Source organism: Apteryx mantelli, chromosome 2, assembly GCF_036417845.1.
Source record: "Apteryx mantelli isolate bAptMan1 chromosome 2, bAptMan1.hap1, whole genome shotgun sequence".
NCBI lineage: Eukaryota > Metazoa > Chordata > Aves > Apterygiformes > Apterygidae > Apteryx > Apteryx mantelli.
Window position 1 is genome coordinate 56,585,924 of NC_089979.1, and position 16,318 is coordinate 56,602,241.

The window sequence follows — 16,318 nt, forward strand, 5'->3', positions numbered from 1 at the left end:
ACAAATTCTTGCTTGACATTAGAAAAAAAATATTGTTGCTCAAGTAATGCATTCTTCCCCCCTTTATTATTAATTTTATTACCAAACATATACCTCTAATCTATTCTTAAGTTTGAACAAATTCCATTATCTGTGTTGGAAGGAAATTCTGAAGTCCATAAATGGCAAAACTACCACTGAAGTACACAGAAACTGGAATACATATTAAACAAGGATTTGTCCTAAGAAGAAAAATTCTGACATCACAGCAACAAAATTATAATCTGTGCCAGCATGGCCAAAGCTTTGCAAAACTGGAGGTTTCTGTTGGGATTAATTTGTTCTCATGAAAGACACAGACCAAAAAAGGGGGGTTCGGTTTAAATCAAATATCCTCCATATTTGAGGACTGTTTAGACTGGTGGTGGGGAGATGAGAAGTCATACCCCAACCTGAGACTGAAATTCTATCAAACCCACCAAAATTTTATTAATTCCAGAAACGGCAACAACAAAAATGTTGGGAACTCTACCTTTCATACTGTCAGAATTTTTTTAGAGTGATGAGATAGATTTTTATGGCAACTTCTTGATTAGATTTGTTTTCTCCCTCTGAGATTTCTTTCTCAGATTTTCTTACTTATTGTTCAGATTGCAAAGAGTTCATTCATGATAATGATGTGCAAGGTTGTATGAACCCAGCTGATTTCTAGTGATGGTGAATCAGAAGACCACTGTTTATTTTTTTTAATCAGCCTGTTAAATTTTAACAACTAAATCAAGTTGAATTAATAAGATGTCTCCTCAGTCACCACCTTTGCTTACACCTGAATTTTAGTTTATCCTTTTCAGTCCCCTCACAACTGTTTATGATAAATATCCAGTTTCACTAACGCAGATAAAAGCTGTCTGTGGTGACACCACAGACTGGCTACAGACATTCTATTCACCAGCTAAACTACTGTAACGCCAGGGTGGATAAATGCATTTAGCTTTTTTAATGCGAAATTTTTCATTTGAAACTTACTTGCAAGATCCCTTTTTGGGTCCTCTGTAAACAGAAGAAGCACCTATCAACATGCAGTCACTGCTTGAGGATTTTGTGAGCAAAATGAATGTGAAGTTCAAATCCTTTTTGGCTGGCAGTACACACACACACACACACACTGGGCACATTTTAGACAAACCTGATGCCCACTTGGCAAGACACAAATTTCTGTCTGTATATGAGCCCTGTTATCTCTACTTGGCAATACACACAATAGAAGCCTGCTTACTTGACAATAAAACTTTGGCCTTAATATAGTGCCCTTTTCATACTTAACAAGGCTAAGCTTAATTAAAAGGAGAATTGTGGATGCTCTCCTTTCATTTGGTAGTAAACACAGGCTCCTACAAAGCTAATGGTGGTAAACTGGGCAAAGTTAATCACTGGATGCTGTACTATTTTGTATGAGAATACTGTACTGTGGAATATACTGCTAGACGGAAACAGCATTACTATTCAGTAAATCCAGTTGTGATTTATAATGAGACTCTTACTGGGCTGCCCTTGCAAAGAGCTGGAAGGCAAGAAGGTATTGCTGCCCTGCTGCAAAGAATCCCTGCGGTTTTGAAAGGCTTTCTGCCAGAAGCAAAGACATCTCTTAGATAATCTTTCTAATCAGACAACATGTATCTGATGAAGCTGATCTTTACATTCCCCTTTTCAGGCAGTGACTAACAAGTATCAGATATATCAGAAGCATGAAAAGAAAGGAGGAAACCAGTGTCAGCACCACAGAAAGTAAAAACTGAGACAATTCATGTTGCCTTGATGGACTCACTCATGATAATCATCACGCTGACATTTTCAACTGTGCTCAAAATGGGCAGCCTGAGGAGGGGATCTGCAAAACAGAATATGTTACGATAACTACAGACACTACTGAAGCGTAACCTTGAATGCCCACAGTTAATGAGATCCCTGTTTTGAATTGTGCATTCGTACATGGAGTCACAACAACCATTTGTCTGAATTGCTGTTTACGCTATAAACACAGCATGCCCATGCATATATTTTGTATGGAGTGAAACTTGAGGAAGGACTCAGCCAACATTGTTGGCTCATCTAAGTATTTTTTTTAAGATTCATATGGAAAAAGGGATTGATAATTAGATATGTAACTTTAATCAGTAATTAATAATATGAATTCAGCTTATATAAGTAGGAGCTGAAACAGTTTGATGGCTTTTGTTTGACTAAATGAAATACATTAGTGATTTCGATCTCAGTAGAAAGAGCTCTAACTTAATTCATTTGTGATACATCAGGCCTGATGTCCAAACCTCAACAATTATTATTGACTGGCAGATCTACTTAGCAACATAGACAAAGAATCTATTGGATCATTAAGTCCAGACTTCTGTTAATTCAAGTCATCTCAGGAACTTGTTCTTATAATTATCGAGCTCTACCTTGAAACTAGTTTACTTTTCATTTGTTGCCCTGGTTACTGCCTTTAGAAAACTTTTCCAAAGCCTTGGAAAGCCCTACTCCTAACTACCAGTCTACCAGACCTTTAAGGCCAATTTATGCCTATTTTTTTATTAAGTCTTTTTCTTTTCATTTAGCTAAAATTGATCTTATCCTTTCCTTGTGCTTACTCACCTACAGTATTTGTAGAGTGTTCTCAAATTGTACCTCAGCTCCTGTTTTTCAGGGCTAAGAAAGAAGCTTTTTTGATTCTCTCCATGTAGAACAGTCTCAGGGGAGAAATGTGTTGCTATCATCAGCTTGGGGCTATGGCACATCAGCTGCAGAGAATGACAGAACTTGTATTACTTTTCACTAGGAATCTGCTATGATATCTGCCCTGTGGTTTAACAGAGAACCAGTCTGTTAAACATGACACTCTTTACAAACATACATTCATTATGCCAGAAATCTTTCCTACCACTTTAGGAACAGCACATCTGTTTTAGGGTCCATTAACAAGCATACTGATAGGCTTTATACAAATAATCCCCATTTTTTTCAATAGCAATAATGCTGCTTTTCAAAGTAATTGCCAGGAAACTGTAAACAGAAACTTGCAGAGGTTTACTCCCCTCTAATATATTCCAACAAATTTTCCCTTTAGGAGAAAGTGACTGAACCATATGAATGCCACAAACAAGGGATGCTAAAATATGAAGCAGTTCTACAATAAAATAACCTAACAGGCAGTTGCAGATTCTCCTGGCATTAATGGTGGAATCAGTGGGCACTGAGGATCTAATTTACTTTTTGCATATGAAATGAAGCGGAAAAACTCTGCTGAAGTTAAAAACTTGCACTGGCTTAAGACTTACCTGACTGAAATCAGAATTGGGCCTTCAACTTCTGCCATGTTATTCCTGTACTTCTTTAGTTTTCACATCTCATGGGTCTGATGACCCCTGGGCATAGACATGGGCAGCCTTTTTCTAATCTTCCGGACAGTTAAATAAACAAACAGAAAATAACATCTTCCAGAAATTTAGGCATGTTGTAACCAGTGGATTTTGCACATGATACAGAGCCTGAGCCAGGAGCTCTTCCTGCCCTACAAACTGCTTGCTCAGTGGCAGCTGCCTTCCTTTCAAGAGATTTTGGCAGTTCCTTCGGCAGACAGCAGTGAAATTTCTGTCGTGGCAGAGTTGTGACAGTGTTGCACATTCATGTTGTCTGGGGAGATGCACGCACACTTCTCCCCTGGCAGCGTGGGGTTAACTTGCCTCCTTCTGTACATTGGGAATAAGAACTGGGATGGCAGCCTGTAGTAGGAGGGCCTGGGCTGAGCTTGCCAGTGAGGAGGAGGGATAACATTTTTGTGCGTGGAAGGTGCTTGCCAAGAAATCCAGAGGGAAAGCAGCAGTGGGAGAAAGGAAGTAACTCATCAGGTGCTTGGGACAGACGCAGCAGTTTGGGGAGCTGAGCACACACCAGGGTTGTGATGGGATCTAGCTCGGCGTATGTCACTCACCAAAGAGAGAAAGCAGGTGGAAGAAGGCAGATGCTTCCTAAGCCTGGGAACCCAGCCAGCACCTCACAAGCATCCCATTTGCCTACCATACGGGCTAGATAAATACCATTAGACCTCTTTTAGAGAAGAAGAGACAGAGGGTATAGGAAACTTTTTAATGTAGGATTAGTTTTCTGCCAGCACAAACCCCAGAGGGGCAGGAACATGCGGCTAGGGATGAAGGACAGGACAGCAGCAGCCCTGGCTTCAATTTCTGGAAACTGTTGCAAAACCACATGGTGAGACAGAGCACTATTAAGTACCTAGCCCGAGGTTACATAGCGAGGCCATGTTGGAGGCATCAGTTTTCCTGATTCCTGGTCTTGTGCCTCTAACCAGAAGGTTGTTTTCCCTTCTTTCTAGTGCGGCTTGCTGGGCCTATTCAAATGAAATCAGCAGCATTACACTTAAATATCTAGGGTGAGTGAGAGGATAGTCCCACTCCAGCGGGAGCTTCTGGGTCTAAGGAAAAGGAAACCAAAGTAAAGGATTAATCAATGCTATCCTCCCCTGGCAACTAGGATTACCTTGATTTTCAAGATGGAGACAGGCCTGAATAAACTTTCCAAATATCACACTCAGAAATACCTTGAGATCACATCTTGGTGGCTGAAGCCCAGTTCTGAGGACCTAAATCTCTCACACTAAGGGTAAATTAGGAGTAATCACTCCTATTTTGAAATTTGAAATCGGCGAAGGTGCACTGTTATAAAATTAGAATAATCTAAAGGATGATTTGGTTCCTGCAGTTTTTGGAAACTGAAGCAAATGATTTCTGAGGAGAGAGTGGATTACTTGAAACTCCTGAGGGAATGCTACTGAAAAATGGAGCTGCTTGGAAATAACCAAAAGCAAAATACAGGGTAGAAAGAGGTGAGGTGAGACATTATTTCAAAACTTATTAATTTAGTTGCTATAAAAGGAGAAAAAGAAAACCTTTAGGATGCAAAGAGTTGTTTTCATTTGCTTTTAACCAGACATTCGAAAACACTGAAACATGACAAATTCCTCAAAAATGTTTTCCTGACCACAGCTTCTTGCAAGCAGACAAATACAAGGATTATACCAGTTCCTGGAAGAAGGAACATCATTAGCTTTTTTTTAATACTTGAGCATATTTCTGTTTCTATTGTTTTTCTCTCTTTTTTTCTCTCTAATTTTTTTTTTTTGGGGGGGGGGGAATGTCCTAGACTATTTGTTTTAGTACAGTATACTGTACAATGAGTTATTTTTCCTTCTGTTGTTTCTTTCTTTCCGGCCCATCAGACTTTTTGTCTGTACAAGTAAAATTGCCCTTCCTCGACACTAGCCCTCCTGCTGTTTCAGCCTGAGCAGTTTACACTGGGTCACCTTCGTGTTACTGTTTTAAACAATTGGCTTGTTTGTAACTAGCTGCTTGGTTATTTGCTATCTTCAGAAATAAGCTTTTGAGGTCTGTGCTTTCAGCATTTTTAGTGATGGCTGCTGTTTCATCACTGCATATTTTAGGAAAAGTTTCCACAGATAAGAAGAAATATGGAAATGTGACTTGCTTTCCTGGGCAGATTTCTCAGGCATTATTTTGTATTACAGTGGTACTGAATCAAGACAGCAATTCAGCATGTCCTTACATGCGTTGAAGTCAGTGGGATGTGATACTGTCTTGAAAATGGACAGGCTTAAGCAAGTGCTTTCCAGAATTGGAACTTTTAGTGCATGTTTGTGCATGGAGATGCATGGGAAAGTTAAGGCCCCTCAATTAAGGCTGTAAAGTCAATGCACATATAATGAAATACATTAAGCTGCTGTATGGATGATGCCCTTTGGGAATAAAGTGCCATTGCATCATTGTAGCTTAATCTGAGTGCACCTACAGCCAAACCCTCCAGATGTGCTTGTGATGCTGAGCAGCTTTGAACATACTGCTCCTCTTATCAGTGTCTTTTTGTAATCCACAGCCTAGCGTAATAGCATTCAAGTGTTTCATGCTGAAATTAGTTCAATTGGTATAGCATTTCACCTATACAACAAGCAAAAATTCCTAAACTTCAAAATTACAAAATCTGGAGCAAAGAAAAGGTGAGGATGGATAACCAAAGGGATATTTGAAGGACACAGAAATGTTTAAAAATATTATCAATAATTAATTTATGCAAAAGATGATCCTGAACTGTAATACCGTCTGTGAATTGCAGTCCCTCAACAGTGGAAAAGTTTGAATCAAGGTCAGATGGACAACATTTAATTCAGTCTTAAAACTGAAAGAGAAGATGGAATTGGATGGTGTAAAGCCTTAAAAATTCACACCTCCTGTCCATTCGTAGAATTAATTACCAGCTAAAATTTGGAGTTGCTTTGAATGAGTTGTTGTATGACTGCAAGGCTGTAATTGTTCTATGTTACTGAGTGTATCCTATTTGCTTATTGAAAGACTTTATTGTATAACACATTCTTGTGGAAAGACAATGAGGAGACAATCCCAATAATGGCAGAATATTGGAAACCTGTTATTTCTGTTTCTCTAACTTCTAAAAAATAAGCTTAATTAAATGCCAAGCATCTTTCCGAAGAGTGTCTCCTTTAATCTCTCTCTTCTGATGCTCTCTTCTGACAGGCTGTGACACTCCACTAAAAATACTTTGTGTCTTCCTCCCTGGGGGTAAGAACTGCTCTGTTCCAAGCATTTCCTTGGCCTGGGGTTTGGGAGAGGTGGAAGAGCGCATGCGTTCTCCTCTAGCCTCTCAGTGTGAGTGTAGGACATAATGTGGAACTAATTAATGACATAACGAATGCCACAAGAGTTCATTGTCAGGAAGCTCCTAATGACGTGGCAGTAATTTCAGAATGACTAATCACGTTTGCCCTAATCATCCTTTAGCAATTCTGCCTGTTTAAAATGATAAATAAGCCCCCCCCCCCAAAAAAAGATTTCAACTGTGATTAGAATGGATGGAATGTGACTTAAAATACATGACAGGCTTTTCTTTTCTGCTCTTCCAAGTTTATAACATGCAACTGTTCTCTGTAAATTGTAGCACTTTGGCTACAGAGAGCAGAGAAAAGTTTGAGTGGTTCCTAACCCCTCTCACTGATTTCAGTGGACAGGTCCTGCAGTTAGTGGCAATGCACTAGTTACCAGATTTTTTTATGTGTGGGATACAGCCCTATTATCAACTTGAGGGTGGATATTTTAATCAAATACAGCTATTTATTATCAGGATTGCATATAAATGGAGTTACTCTTATAGGTATGGAAATGCTTCCTGCACATATAAAGTCAAACTAAAAAAAAAAAAAAAAGGTACGACTGATTCAGGTTGTTCACAAGTGGAACAGTTCAGATCTCGCATCTCGACCAGCAGCACATGGCGTGTAGGACTGAGCGTACGTGCAGTCCCATGCCAGATGTGGACCTCACCAATTATTTTTTTCACAGCGGCAAATATTTACACAATATCTCCCTGGTTACAAACACACTCGGCTGCGCTGCTTTAAGGAAGGGTTCACAGTTGGGGGGCCACTTCCAGATCACCTCAGGGATGAGCCGGTTCACTGCCGGAGCCAAGAAACCACCTGAACGCACCGACTTTCCTTCACCCCCGGGCCCCAGCGCGCCGGAGCAAGTGCGCCGGGGCCGCGGCCACCCGGCGCCTGGCCTGGCCTCGGCGCCACCTCCGAGCCATGTTAAAGGGGCTCCGCCAGCCGCGAGGCGGCCCGGCCCGGGCGGCCGCAGCGGCCCCCGCCTCCCAGCGGCCCCGCGGCCCTCGCGCGCCGCCCGCGCGCCTCAGGGAACCGCCCGCGGGCGGCTGGCGGGCGGGAAGCGCCGCGACGGCGGCGAGGCGGGGCCGCGGCCGCGCGCATGTGACCCGCGGCGGCGGCGGTTGGGGCTGGGGCTCCGGGGGCGGCCCCGGCGGGGCAGTGCCGCGGCGGGGCAGTGCGGCGCGGCGGGGGATGCGGAGCGGCTCGGCCCCACGCAGATGATGGCGATACGCGAGCTGAAAGTGTGTCTGCTTGGAGTGAGTAGCGGGCGGGGAAGGGGCCGTGGCGGGCGGCGCCCGGCTCCCCGCGGCAGCGACGCTTTCTCGGCGCCGGGCCGGGCCGGGCCGGGCGGCTCCCCCCTTCCTGCGGCCCCCGCTCCCGTCCGCGGTGAGGGACGGCGGGAGACGGGGGCGCCGCGGCGGAAGGAGGAAGCGGCTCCGCGCCCCACCGCGCTGCCCCGCGGCGGCGCCCGCCTCTCCCTTCCGCCGGGCAGCGCCGGGGCCGGGGGCGCCTGCCTCGGGGAGGGCTGGCCGCTCGGCCGCGCTGAATTCCTCCGCGCCGAGACTTGGCAGGCGGCGCGCCGGCCTCCGCCAGGGGGGCGGTGGGAGGGTTTGGGTGCCTCTTTCTTTTGTTTTTGTTGCTTCGGAACTTTTGCAGAATGAGCTGGGTCGCTGTCTCCCCCCCCCCCCCCCCAGCGGGCCGCCTGCCTCCCTCCCTCCCTGCCGCGTCGGAGCCCCGAAGGGTTTTTTCGGCAGCCTCCTCTTTGCGGGAGACTCGAAGTTCCTGTCACTTGTACTGCCGGCTTAGCTGAACTAGTGCTAGTGTGGTGGGGGACGGAAAAAAAGGGAAAGCGACAATAATAACTCCCTGTCTGCGCTAAGAGATTATTCCTCCTGCCTCCTCTCAGACACCTCAAGTTATCTGCTGCCTGCTTTGTTTGGTTGCTTGCTTGGCTTCGTTAAAACTTGGTTCAGCGAGCTCATTACTTTTTTTGTTCTTTCCCTTTTTGGTGTAATCGTGTGTGCGTTTAACATCTGGAGCAACAATGTGCTTAGCTTTGCAGTTTGGCCCCATCTTTGCCCTGCACAGAGGGAACTTCACATCGAAATGTGCTCATGGAATTGTTATAAATACTGCTAGGAGAGCCCTGTACAGACCCAGATCTTTTGATAGTTACTAGCAGGGCATGCCACTTAAGTTTGATAGTTTTTTTGAAAAGGAAATGTATCAGGCATAAGTTACACAGCTTTTAGGTCCGTACTGCCATTAAGATTCAGAAAAGCTGTGTGAATGAAGGTGTTCTAGGGTGAAGTCTCACTCACGGAGTGTAAGTGGATTGCAAGTTTAAAAACCAAACAAGTACAGACACTCTGATTCTCTGTGCTTTATGTTGACACTTCCCCCAGCAGGAGTGGGTACTTTGCTCTGGAGTGAGAGCCAGGACGTGGTGCCAGGGCACTGAAGAGTTCAACACACGGTATTTGGCAATGAACATTCCTCCTTTCTCATTAAGAATTCCTGCCTTCAGCTTTTAAAATGGCATAAAGACAAAATAAATGTTGTTTAAACAAACCTGAGGAGTCTGTGGTAGAATGTGTGGATGCTTCTTCATTTTTTTGCTCAAGCAGAAAATCCTGTAATTTTCTAGAGATGAAGTGTCTCATGGAATGACATTCCTCTTGCCCATAATTTATTGCTGTTTTGTAACATTAAAAAGTACTGGAGGTTTTGCAGGGGAATTGTTTACTTGTTTTAGGACAGGAAGAGAAGCCCATAAAGCAGCTCTGTGTTACTAGGAGTATGCAATTACTCTGTAGATTCTTTAAAATGATAGGGTGGCATTGGAAACATTTAGGAAGATATAAGTGTCTATAGTTATGTCGGCTCAGTAGTTAGTGAGAAGATGTTCCTTCCTCAGTTTTAATATGGTATAATCCTGGAAAATCATCTACTTCTGAACATTGCCAGCCTCCATGGTAAGATGTCTTTCTGCTTTCCCAAAACCACAGGGTCTGTAATAGGCAAATCCGCTTGCAAGCTTCAGCTTTCCAAAACAGGGCAACTGTGTACCTGCCCGTGTGAACAAGTGCAACCATTACTTTTCTGATCTGCTTAAAAGTTAGATGGCAACCCCAAAATAACTCTAACCTATATATCTCTCCTCTTCTCAGCAAAGCATTAGATTGCATCTCTAAATCAGACAGGAGGATCACGGTTTCATTCTGTATCAGTTCCCCTGACAGTCTACAGCCCTCAGCTGTGCTAAGGGCCTGGAATTTGGCTGTTTCTGCCAGCTCAGAATTCCCTAGTGGGGAAGAATTTGCAGCTGGCGTAACACTGGCAAAGCCAGCTTATCCACAAGCCCCGGAGCCCTGCTCAGCTGTATAAGATCTAGTTGGGAGTGTGAGGAGAGAGGGGAATGGAGAAACCAGAGCTGTGCTCCATGCTGCCACTTTTCTACTAACCCATAAAACAACTCCTATAAACGAGTACAGTACTCCAGGGCCAGCACTTGGCCTGGAGCCATTGCGGTAGAGATGGGGAATAAGTTATCGGCTCTTGGATGTCTCCCACTTATTGCCCAGGTCATGCTGTAGCACAGGAGAGAACCTGGCCCATAATCCTGAACATAAATCTATCAAAACTGGTATTTGGGCATCTGCATTTCACTTTTTCCTCCTCGAAAGTAACTTGGGGTTTTAAAAACTCTTTGTGGATGTGATGATTTGGAGCAGCCTGGAGTAGTGCATGGCAGGGGGATGGACATGAGGTTTATAAGCTTTGTGAAGGAAACATTAGCAAGAGAATGATGAGGGGGAATTTTGGGGCAGCTCAACCCTATGCATGAGTCAGTTTGGGAGCTAGGCTTTGTTGGTCATGGAGCTTTGTTACTCATGAATTTGGCAAGGTGATGTTCTTTCAGGAGAGATGGTTTCAGCTTGCTGGTGGGCCAGTAGGAACAGGATGTCTGGCTAATTGTTCAGTGCCTCACAGCACTAGGTGTAAGAGCTACAATTTGAATAGCTCTCTTGAGCATGTTGCCATGCAAGTGGCCTCAAGCCTGCTCCTAAGCAGAGGTATGAGACTTCACCCAGTAAGTTATCGCTGCTGGGCAGTGATATATCTGCACGTGAAACGTGTTTGCGTTTACTAGGCTGAACTTAAGCATCTGCACAATGTCTTGTCTTCTCACCCCAAATTCTTCTGGTGTCTTACTCAAATCCGTTGTTTGTTCACATCAGTTGCCTCTGTGTAGAGGCCACCTGCTTCTGGTACTGAGCAGGTTTTAGCTGCAGCTAAATCTATGTGGTGCGATGGATTGCAGCTCCCGTTTGACTTGTGTGACATTTCTGTCCTGAGTGGAAACTCTCTCGAGGGAGTGAAGGAGAGAGGGGCAAAGAGGGGCTAGTGTCTTCCTGAGCCTGCCTTCAGTGCTGAAATGTGGCTGGGGTGCACAATGGGGAAGAGCTCCCTGGTTTCTAATCTGGTGGTGGCTGCTGAATGCCATGTGCTCCTGACATTTTCTTTTTGCAGGCTGGAGAAGCAGTTACTCTGCCAAGTTCTGATATAATTGTGTGTGGTATCCACTGAAGAGATTGCCAGGTTTAGGGCTGAGACCAAGTTTCTTGTCTTTGTCACTTCCTGAGGAAGCTTTCACTGTTCTATAGAGCCACTTTGGGAGGTGGCTTACTGCCATCTGAAGTGACCTCCAATACTCCTTTCCTTTTGTTTTTGTTTATTACATTTTTATGTTGTGACTGATCATCATAGGATCATAGAAGTTAGGGTTGGAAGAGACTTCAAGAGGTCATCCTTTGGCCCCAAACCTCCATCAACTTGTCTTAAAACTTTTCTGTCATATGTTTGTCTTACCTGTTCCTAAAAATCTTTCACTTCTCCATGGCATTATGTTCCAAAGCCTAACTACTTTTGCTGTTGAAAATTTTTTCCAAACATAGAGCCTTGCCAAATCTTCCTTGCCTGAGACTCCATTTCTTCACCCTGTTGTTTGTGTTTCCATTTTCTTGCTCTTTTATAAACACCAAAACAATCTTATTTCTTTATTGACTTTAAAAACATTAGCCATTATTAATGCTCTTAGTGCCTAGATGCCCCAATCCAAACAGGAGTGCTGCTATTAAAAAGACAACTGCTTTCCTGGGTGGGCTGTACCAGTTAAGGACCTGTCTTTCCACTGAGTACATGCAAGGAAGGCATGTGCACATCACCAGTGTTGTGGCCTAGAATGGAACAAGAGAGACCAAAGCAGTGCAGAAGACTACGGTGGTCATGAAAGGAAAAAAAATTGTGCCTGTTAACTAAATGTTGTGCCTTGTAACATTTTTTTACAAAATAGTGGCTCAGTGAAGAACAGAGACTGTTTTCATGTTAATGGTTCATCACCATCTCTTGATTAATTTAAATGCATTTCATTGTTTTACTATTTAAACAAGTAGCTCCATCATGAAAGAAACCTTTGAATCATGACTTCCCATGGCTGTCTTGTGTGGTCACTGGTGTCAAGTATCCACTGTTGCAGCATTTACATCAAAGGAGCCCTCATCGAGGTCTCTCAGCCACTTATTTTTTTTGCAGTGTAGGGAACAATATATATTAGGACTTCTACATCAAATCATGTTTAAAACTGGACTACAGTTTTAAAAGTCAGTGCCTTTACAGTTGTAAGGCAGACAGCCAGACACACAGAGTGTGATTACATTTCCTTGGGAAACCTGGTGAAAAATATTCTGAAGTTTACACTTGTGCATAAACACAGTGTTCATATTCCATTGTCCTCCTTTGCAATTCAGAAGAACAGTCTACTAGATACTGAAGAAGACTAGGACTGTAGTTTGTTTGTTTTGGGGAAAAAGTTGCTTAGAAAATCCAGCTATATAGCAAGTGAGAAATGATTTTCCTCTTGTATCAGCAAATAATTATGTTCAGAAGCCTAAACTAACCTTTTCCTTTTTATTTACAAAATGTTTAAATGGCTACAATCAAATTTCTACAATGCAGACATTAAATCTGTATGTAAATAATTTATCATGTACAGTCACAGAGGAACAGAATTCAGGTTTTCATATTGACCTTGGCCTTACTGCTTTCCTGACATATTTCCAACGCTATTTACTCATATCTTCCAAAAGTTTTGGATGAAATTATTTAGAAAAGTGAGTCAACTGTGTTAGACCTGAAACAGCCTTCTAGGAAAAGATAAGTGCGGAGGCCAAATTCTACTTTCATTTACAACAGCGCAACAAACTGAAGGCTCTTGAGCGGTTTTAAAACAGCAGAAGGCAGAACTTGCCTCACAACTACTAAAAGTAAAACCTGTTTCATCTGGACGGGAAGCTGCTTATTAATAATAAACTGGGCAGAAAAAGAATTTCATTTGGCTGTTGCCTGCTGGTGGGAAGACTAATAATCAGCTCCAATCAACTGACAACCAACTCATAGCTCTGATCTGCTGATTATACTTGTTTGTTGAATGCGCACCTGCCATCCAGCTTTGGCTATCATCCATAAATCATGGACAGGCTGTAATTGTATTGTCTGTCAAATTGTGTTTATGTATCTTTTGGTTATAGTGTTAACAAATTGCTTGTGTAGGTTTCCCCAACCCATTGCTTCTGTCCCTCTCTTTGATTTCTTAATATTGTCTGAAATACTACTAATTGTGTTTCACAGTAATTCTGAGAAAAGTAAATTCTCTTTTTACCAAAATAAGGAAGTGGAATTGGTAATATACTCCATTTTCTGAACACAGATGAAGGTCAGTTCTAGCTTTACTTAGTAAAGTCGCACTGAGGCAGGCTGTGTGAAGCAGTCAGAAACTTTACATATAAGAAATTTATGTCTGTGAAAAAAACAAATAAAAAAAATTTCCCTCTCATTGTGGTCAGATGATTCCTTTTAACTGACTTTTGAAGTCAAGCCAGATTCAAAGGCCATTTTTTGTTTACATTTATAATCGGTTTTCTGTGAAATTTTTTGATAATAAGATTTTATTTCTAAGGCAGTGGTTTACCTTATTGATAGGGTTTGTTGCAATTAAGATCCATTTTAAAGAAGAGACAAATAAAACCAATATTAGCTGAGGCAGTCATAGACAAAGGCCTCTGGATATGCAGGGCCTTTGTATTTGAAAAGTGTTGATAAATTACAGTCCTGGTAAATTTTGCAAGTGTTGGGCTGTGTCTGAGCAAAGTATGTGAATGTTGTAGGCCTTGTAAGTGTACTGGCTGGATAGACATTGTTTTGTGTATATGCAGACTGTTCATCCTTCTCACATGGACATTATTGTATGAGTACTTAGAGTAGGGTTTTCATACTACATATGAGTTTGCAGTGTGGACATGAACCTTTGAAAATTGGCACTGAGGGGGAATACAGTATTTTGATACAATCTTTTCCTTAGTGTAATCAATTCATACCCTTAAAGATGTGGTTCTGTGATTTCTGCATTCATTGCATAAAGTGACTAAAGGTAACTTATGTTCTAATGAAAATTCCTTGTATGCAGATGTTACCCATTGTTCTTAGTGATAAAAGACCAGGTAATTGCAATGTATTAGCTGAATGTACTTGCCTACTTAGCCAGATAGCCCCTTGAGATTTGGTGTGGTAGTTCCAGACCAATACCTGGAAAAAAAAGTTACAATGCTGCTTGTTTTTAACCCCTTAAGAAGGGACTCCTTAATCAGAATTGAATTAAAACTTGAAAAAGCATATACATTTTCCCAGAGGAACATATTGGGATTGCAGTTTGGGTGGCAGAGGCCAAGGGGGAATGGGGTAGAGATTCTGCTGCTAGGGGACACCTATGCAAAAATGTTCCTTAAAACCTGGGGCATCATGGTAGCTGACATCGGACTGCCAGCTCTGCTGTACTTCAGATAGGTAGTGTTCTCTCCCCCCTTTGCCCTATATAGGCTCTAAGCAAAGGTATCTGGACCTTCTTCACTTTTATTCCAGTATTCTGCATCCTCTCTTGTAAATACACATGGAAAGAGGTGGGCAAAGCTTATGATTTTTCTCCTCTCTGTCTTGCACCATTAGCATCACAATCTAGTCCTCAAAACCCATTTTTGACATGGTAATAAGCTAACATCTGCTTGCAAATGGCAAATACTGCTTCTGGGAGGAAAAAAAAAAAAAGGCTACCTTGTGGTATGTGAGGCCCAATAGCAACATTCCAGTCTCCATCATTAGTTTTCAAGTTGCACTGAGCTACCTGGTTTGACCTCATAGCTGACCCTGCTTGAGCAGGAGGTGGAACTAGAGACCTCCTGAGGTCCCTGCTGACCTGAATTTTCCTGTTTTCCTATGAAGTTCAAGGAAAAGATGGCTTTGATTATGCAGAGTGGGTCTTGTACTGGATGAAAACATAAGGACCCCTTGTTTCTAAAACTAAGTGCTTGTTGAGAGAGGCATTTACTTAAAAAGGGGCTGCAACTATAGCACAGTTCTAGCTGCTTTCCAACAACCGCTTTTTCTTTTGCCTCCCTTGTGCTCCCTCTTCCAAATTCCATTTGCCCACTTGTTAGGGCTCAAAGACCCTACATGGGTGGACTGTTGTTGATCATGTATTTCCCAGTTGCATCCCACTTTGGATGAGATCTGAGTGCGCACAATTTTCTTCCTTTCCTACACCTTGGTTTTAAGGAGGAAGACAGAGGGTTGTGCTGAAAGGGAACACAGTTGACTTCAGCAGGTTTGCACCACTGACCCCACCTTCCCTGCAGTTCAGATGCTGCCTCAGAAAACAAACTGTTCAGTGCAGGGCAACTTGTTTTTTCTCAGCTTCACAGGGTCTAGTGGTCAGGTCCCAATTGCTGCTGATACGGTGCTGTAGTTTGGAATCGTGATTTTGATCTCCTTGTCATCATTTCCAACTCCGTCTGGATGTTTGGGGGTTCCTCTGGTTATCCCGGAACGACTTCTGGGGCCAGGTGAATGTCAAAGGTGTGGTTTCCCAGCGATACCCTCCAAAAGGACTGGGAAAGGTGGTGGGATACTGGGAGAGTTCTTCTGATCTGGTGTACTGGATCCTGACATCAGAGGGAGCAAATGCATTTTGCGCTGGCTAAATTAGGTAGTGTGCCCTTCAGGTGTTTCAGTCTTTCTCCGGGTTAGGCTCTTTCTTTCAACAACCTCATCTGTAAGCTGGGAGCATGAATGATCTTGTCTTCACTTAATCTTTTGCTGTCTCGGAGCTGAAAGTGCTTGCCAGTGACGTAAGTATCTATTCCCTCTTCTGCTTCTTGGTTTCCAAATCTGCCATGGACCCTAGCATGCAGAGTGACAGCCGAACGTTTTGTACTTTGTGTTGTGGTTTCAGCTGCTCTCCCCCACGTCTTCAGCCCCGTGCCTGAGCTGAATCTGCAGGAGCTGGCCCAGAGGGCCGTAGTTCACAGCCTTCTGTGCATTTCCCTGCTGTGGAGCCAGAACAGGCCCTGGCTCCTTCCTGCCTCTCCAGAGCTTTCTGCAGAGGTGGCATGAGGACACGCATGGAAACAGCTTGTCCTTTGGCACTCATGCCAGCAGCCTTAGCTGATGAGGGAGGAGAAAAAG

General features: G+C 43.2%; 1 protein-coding gene across 3 annotated transcripts in view; it reads left to right on the forward strand.

Annotated features, from left to right (window-relative positions):
* The first annotated feature begins 7,896 nt into the window (after positions 1-7,896).
* Positions 7,897-16,318, forward strand: part of RAB31 (RAB31, member RAS oncogene family) — a 64,661-nt gene continuing 56,239 nt past the window's right edge. For 2 of the 3 annotated variants that reach the window (XR_010883324.1, XM_067290710.1), the window contains exon 1: positions 7,897-7,998. Coding sequence is in view for 2 of the 3 variants with exons in the window: in XM_067290710.1 (XP_067146811.1) it covers positions 7,960-7,998 (39 nt within the window). In the remaining variant the exon portion in view is untranslated. The remainder of the gene's footprint in view (positions 7,999-16,318) is intronic. The other variant, XM_067290711.1, reaches the window with a different exon arrangement.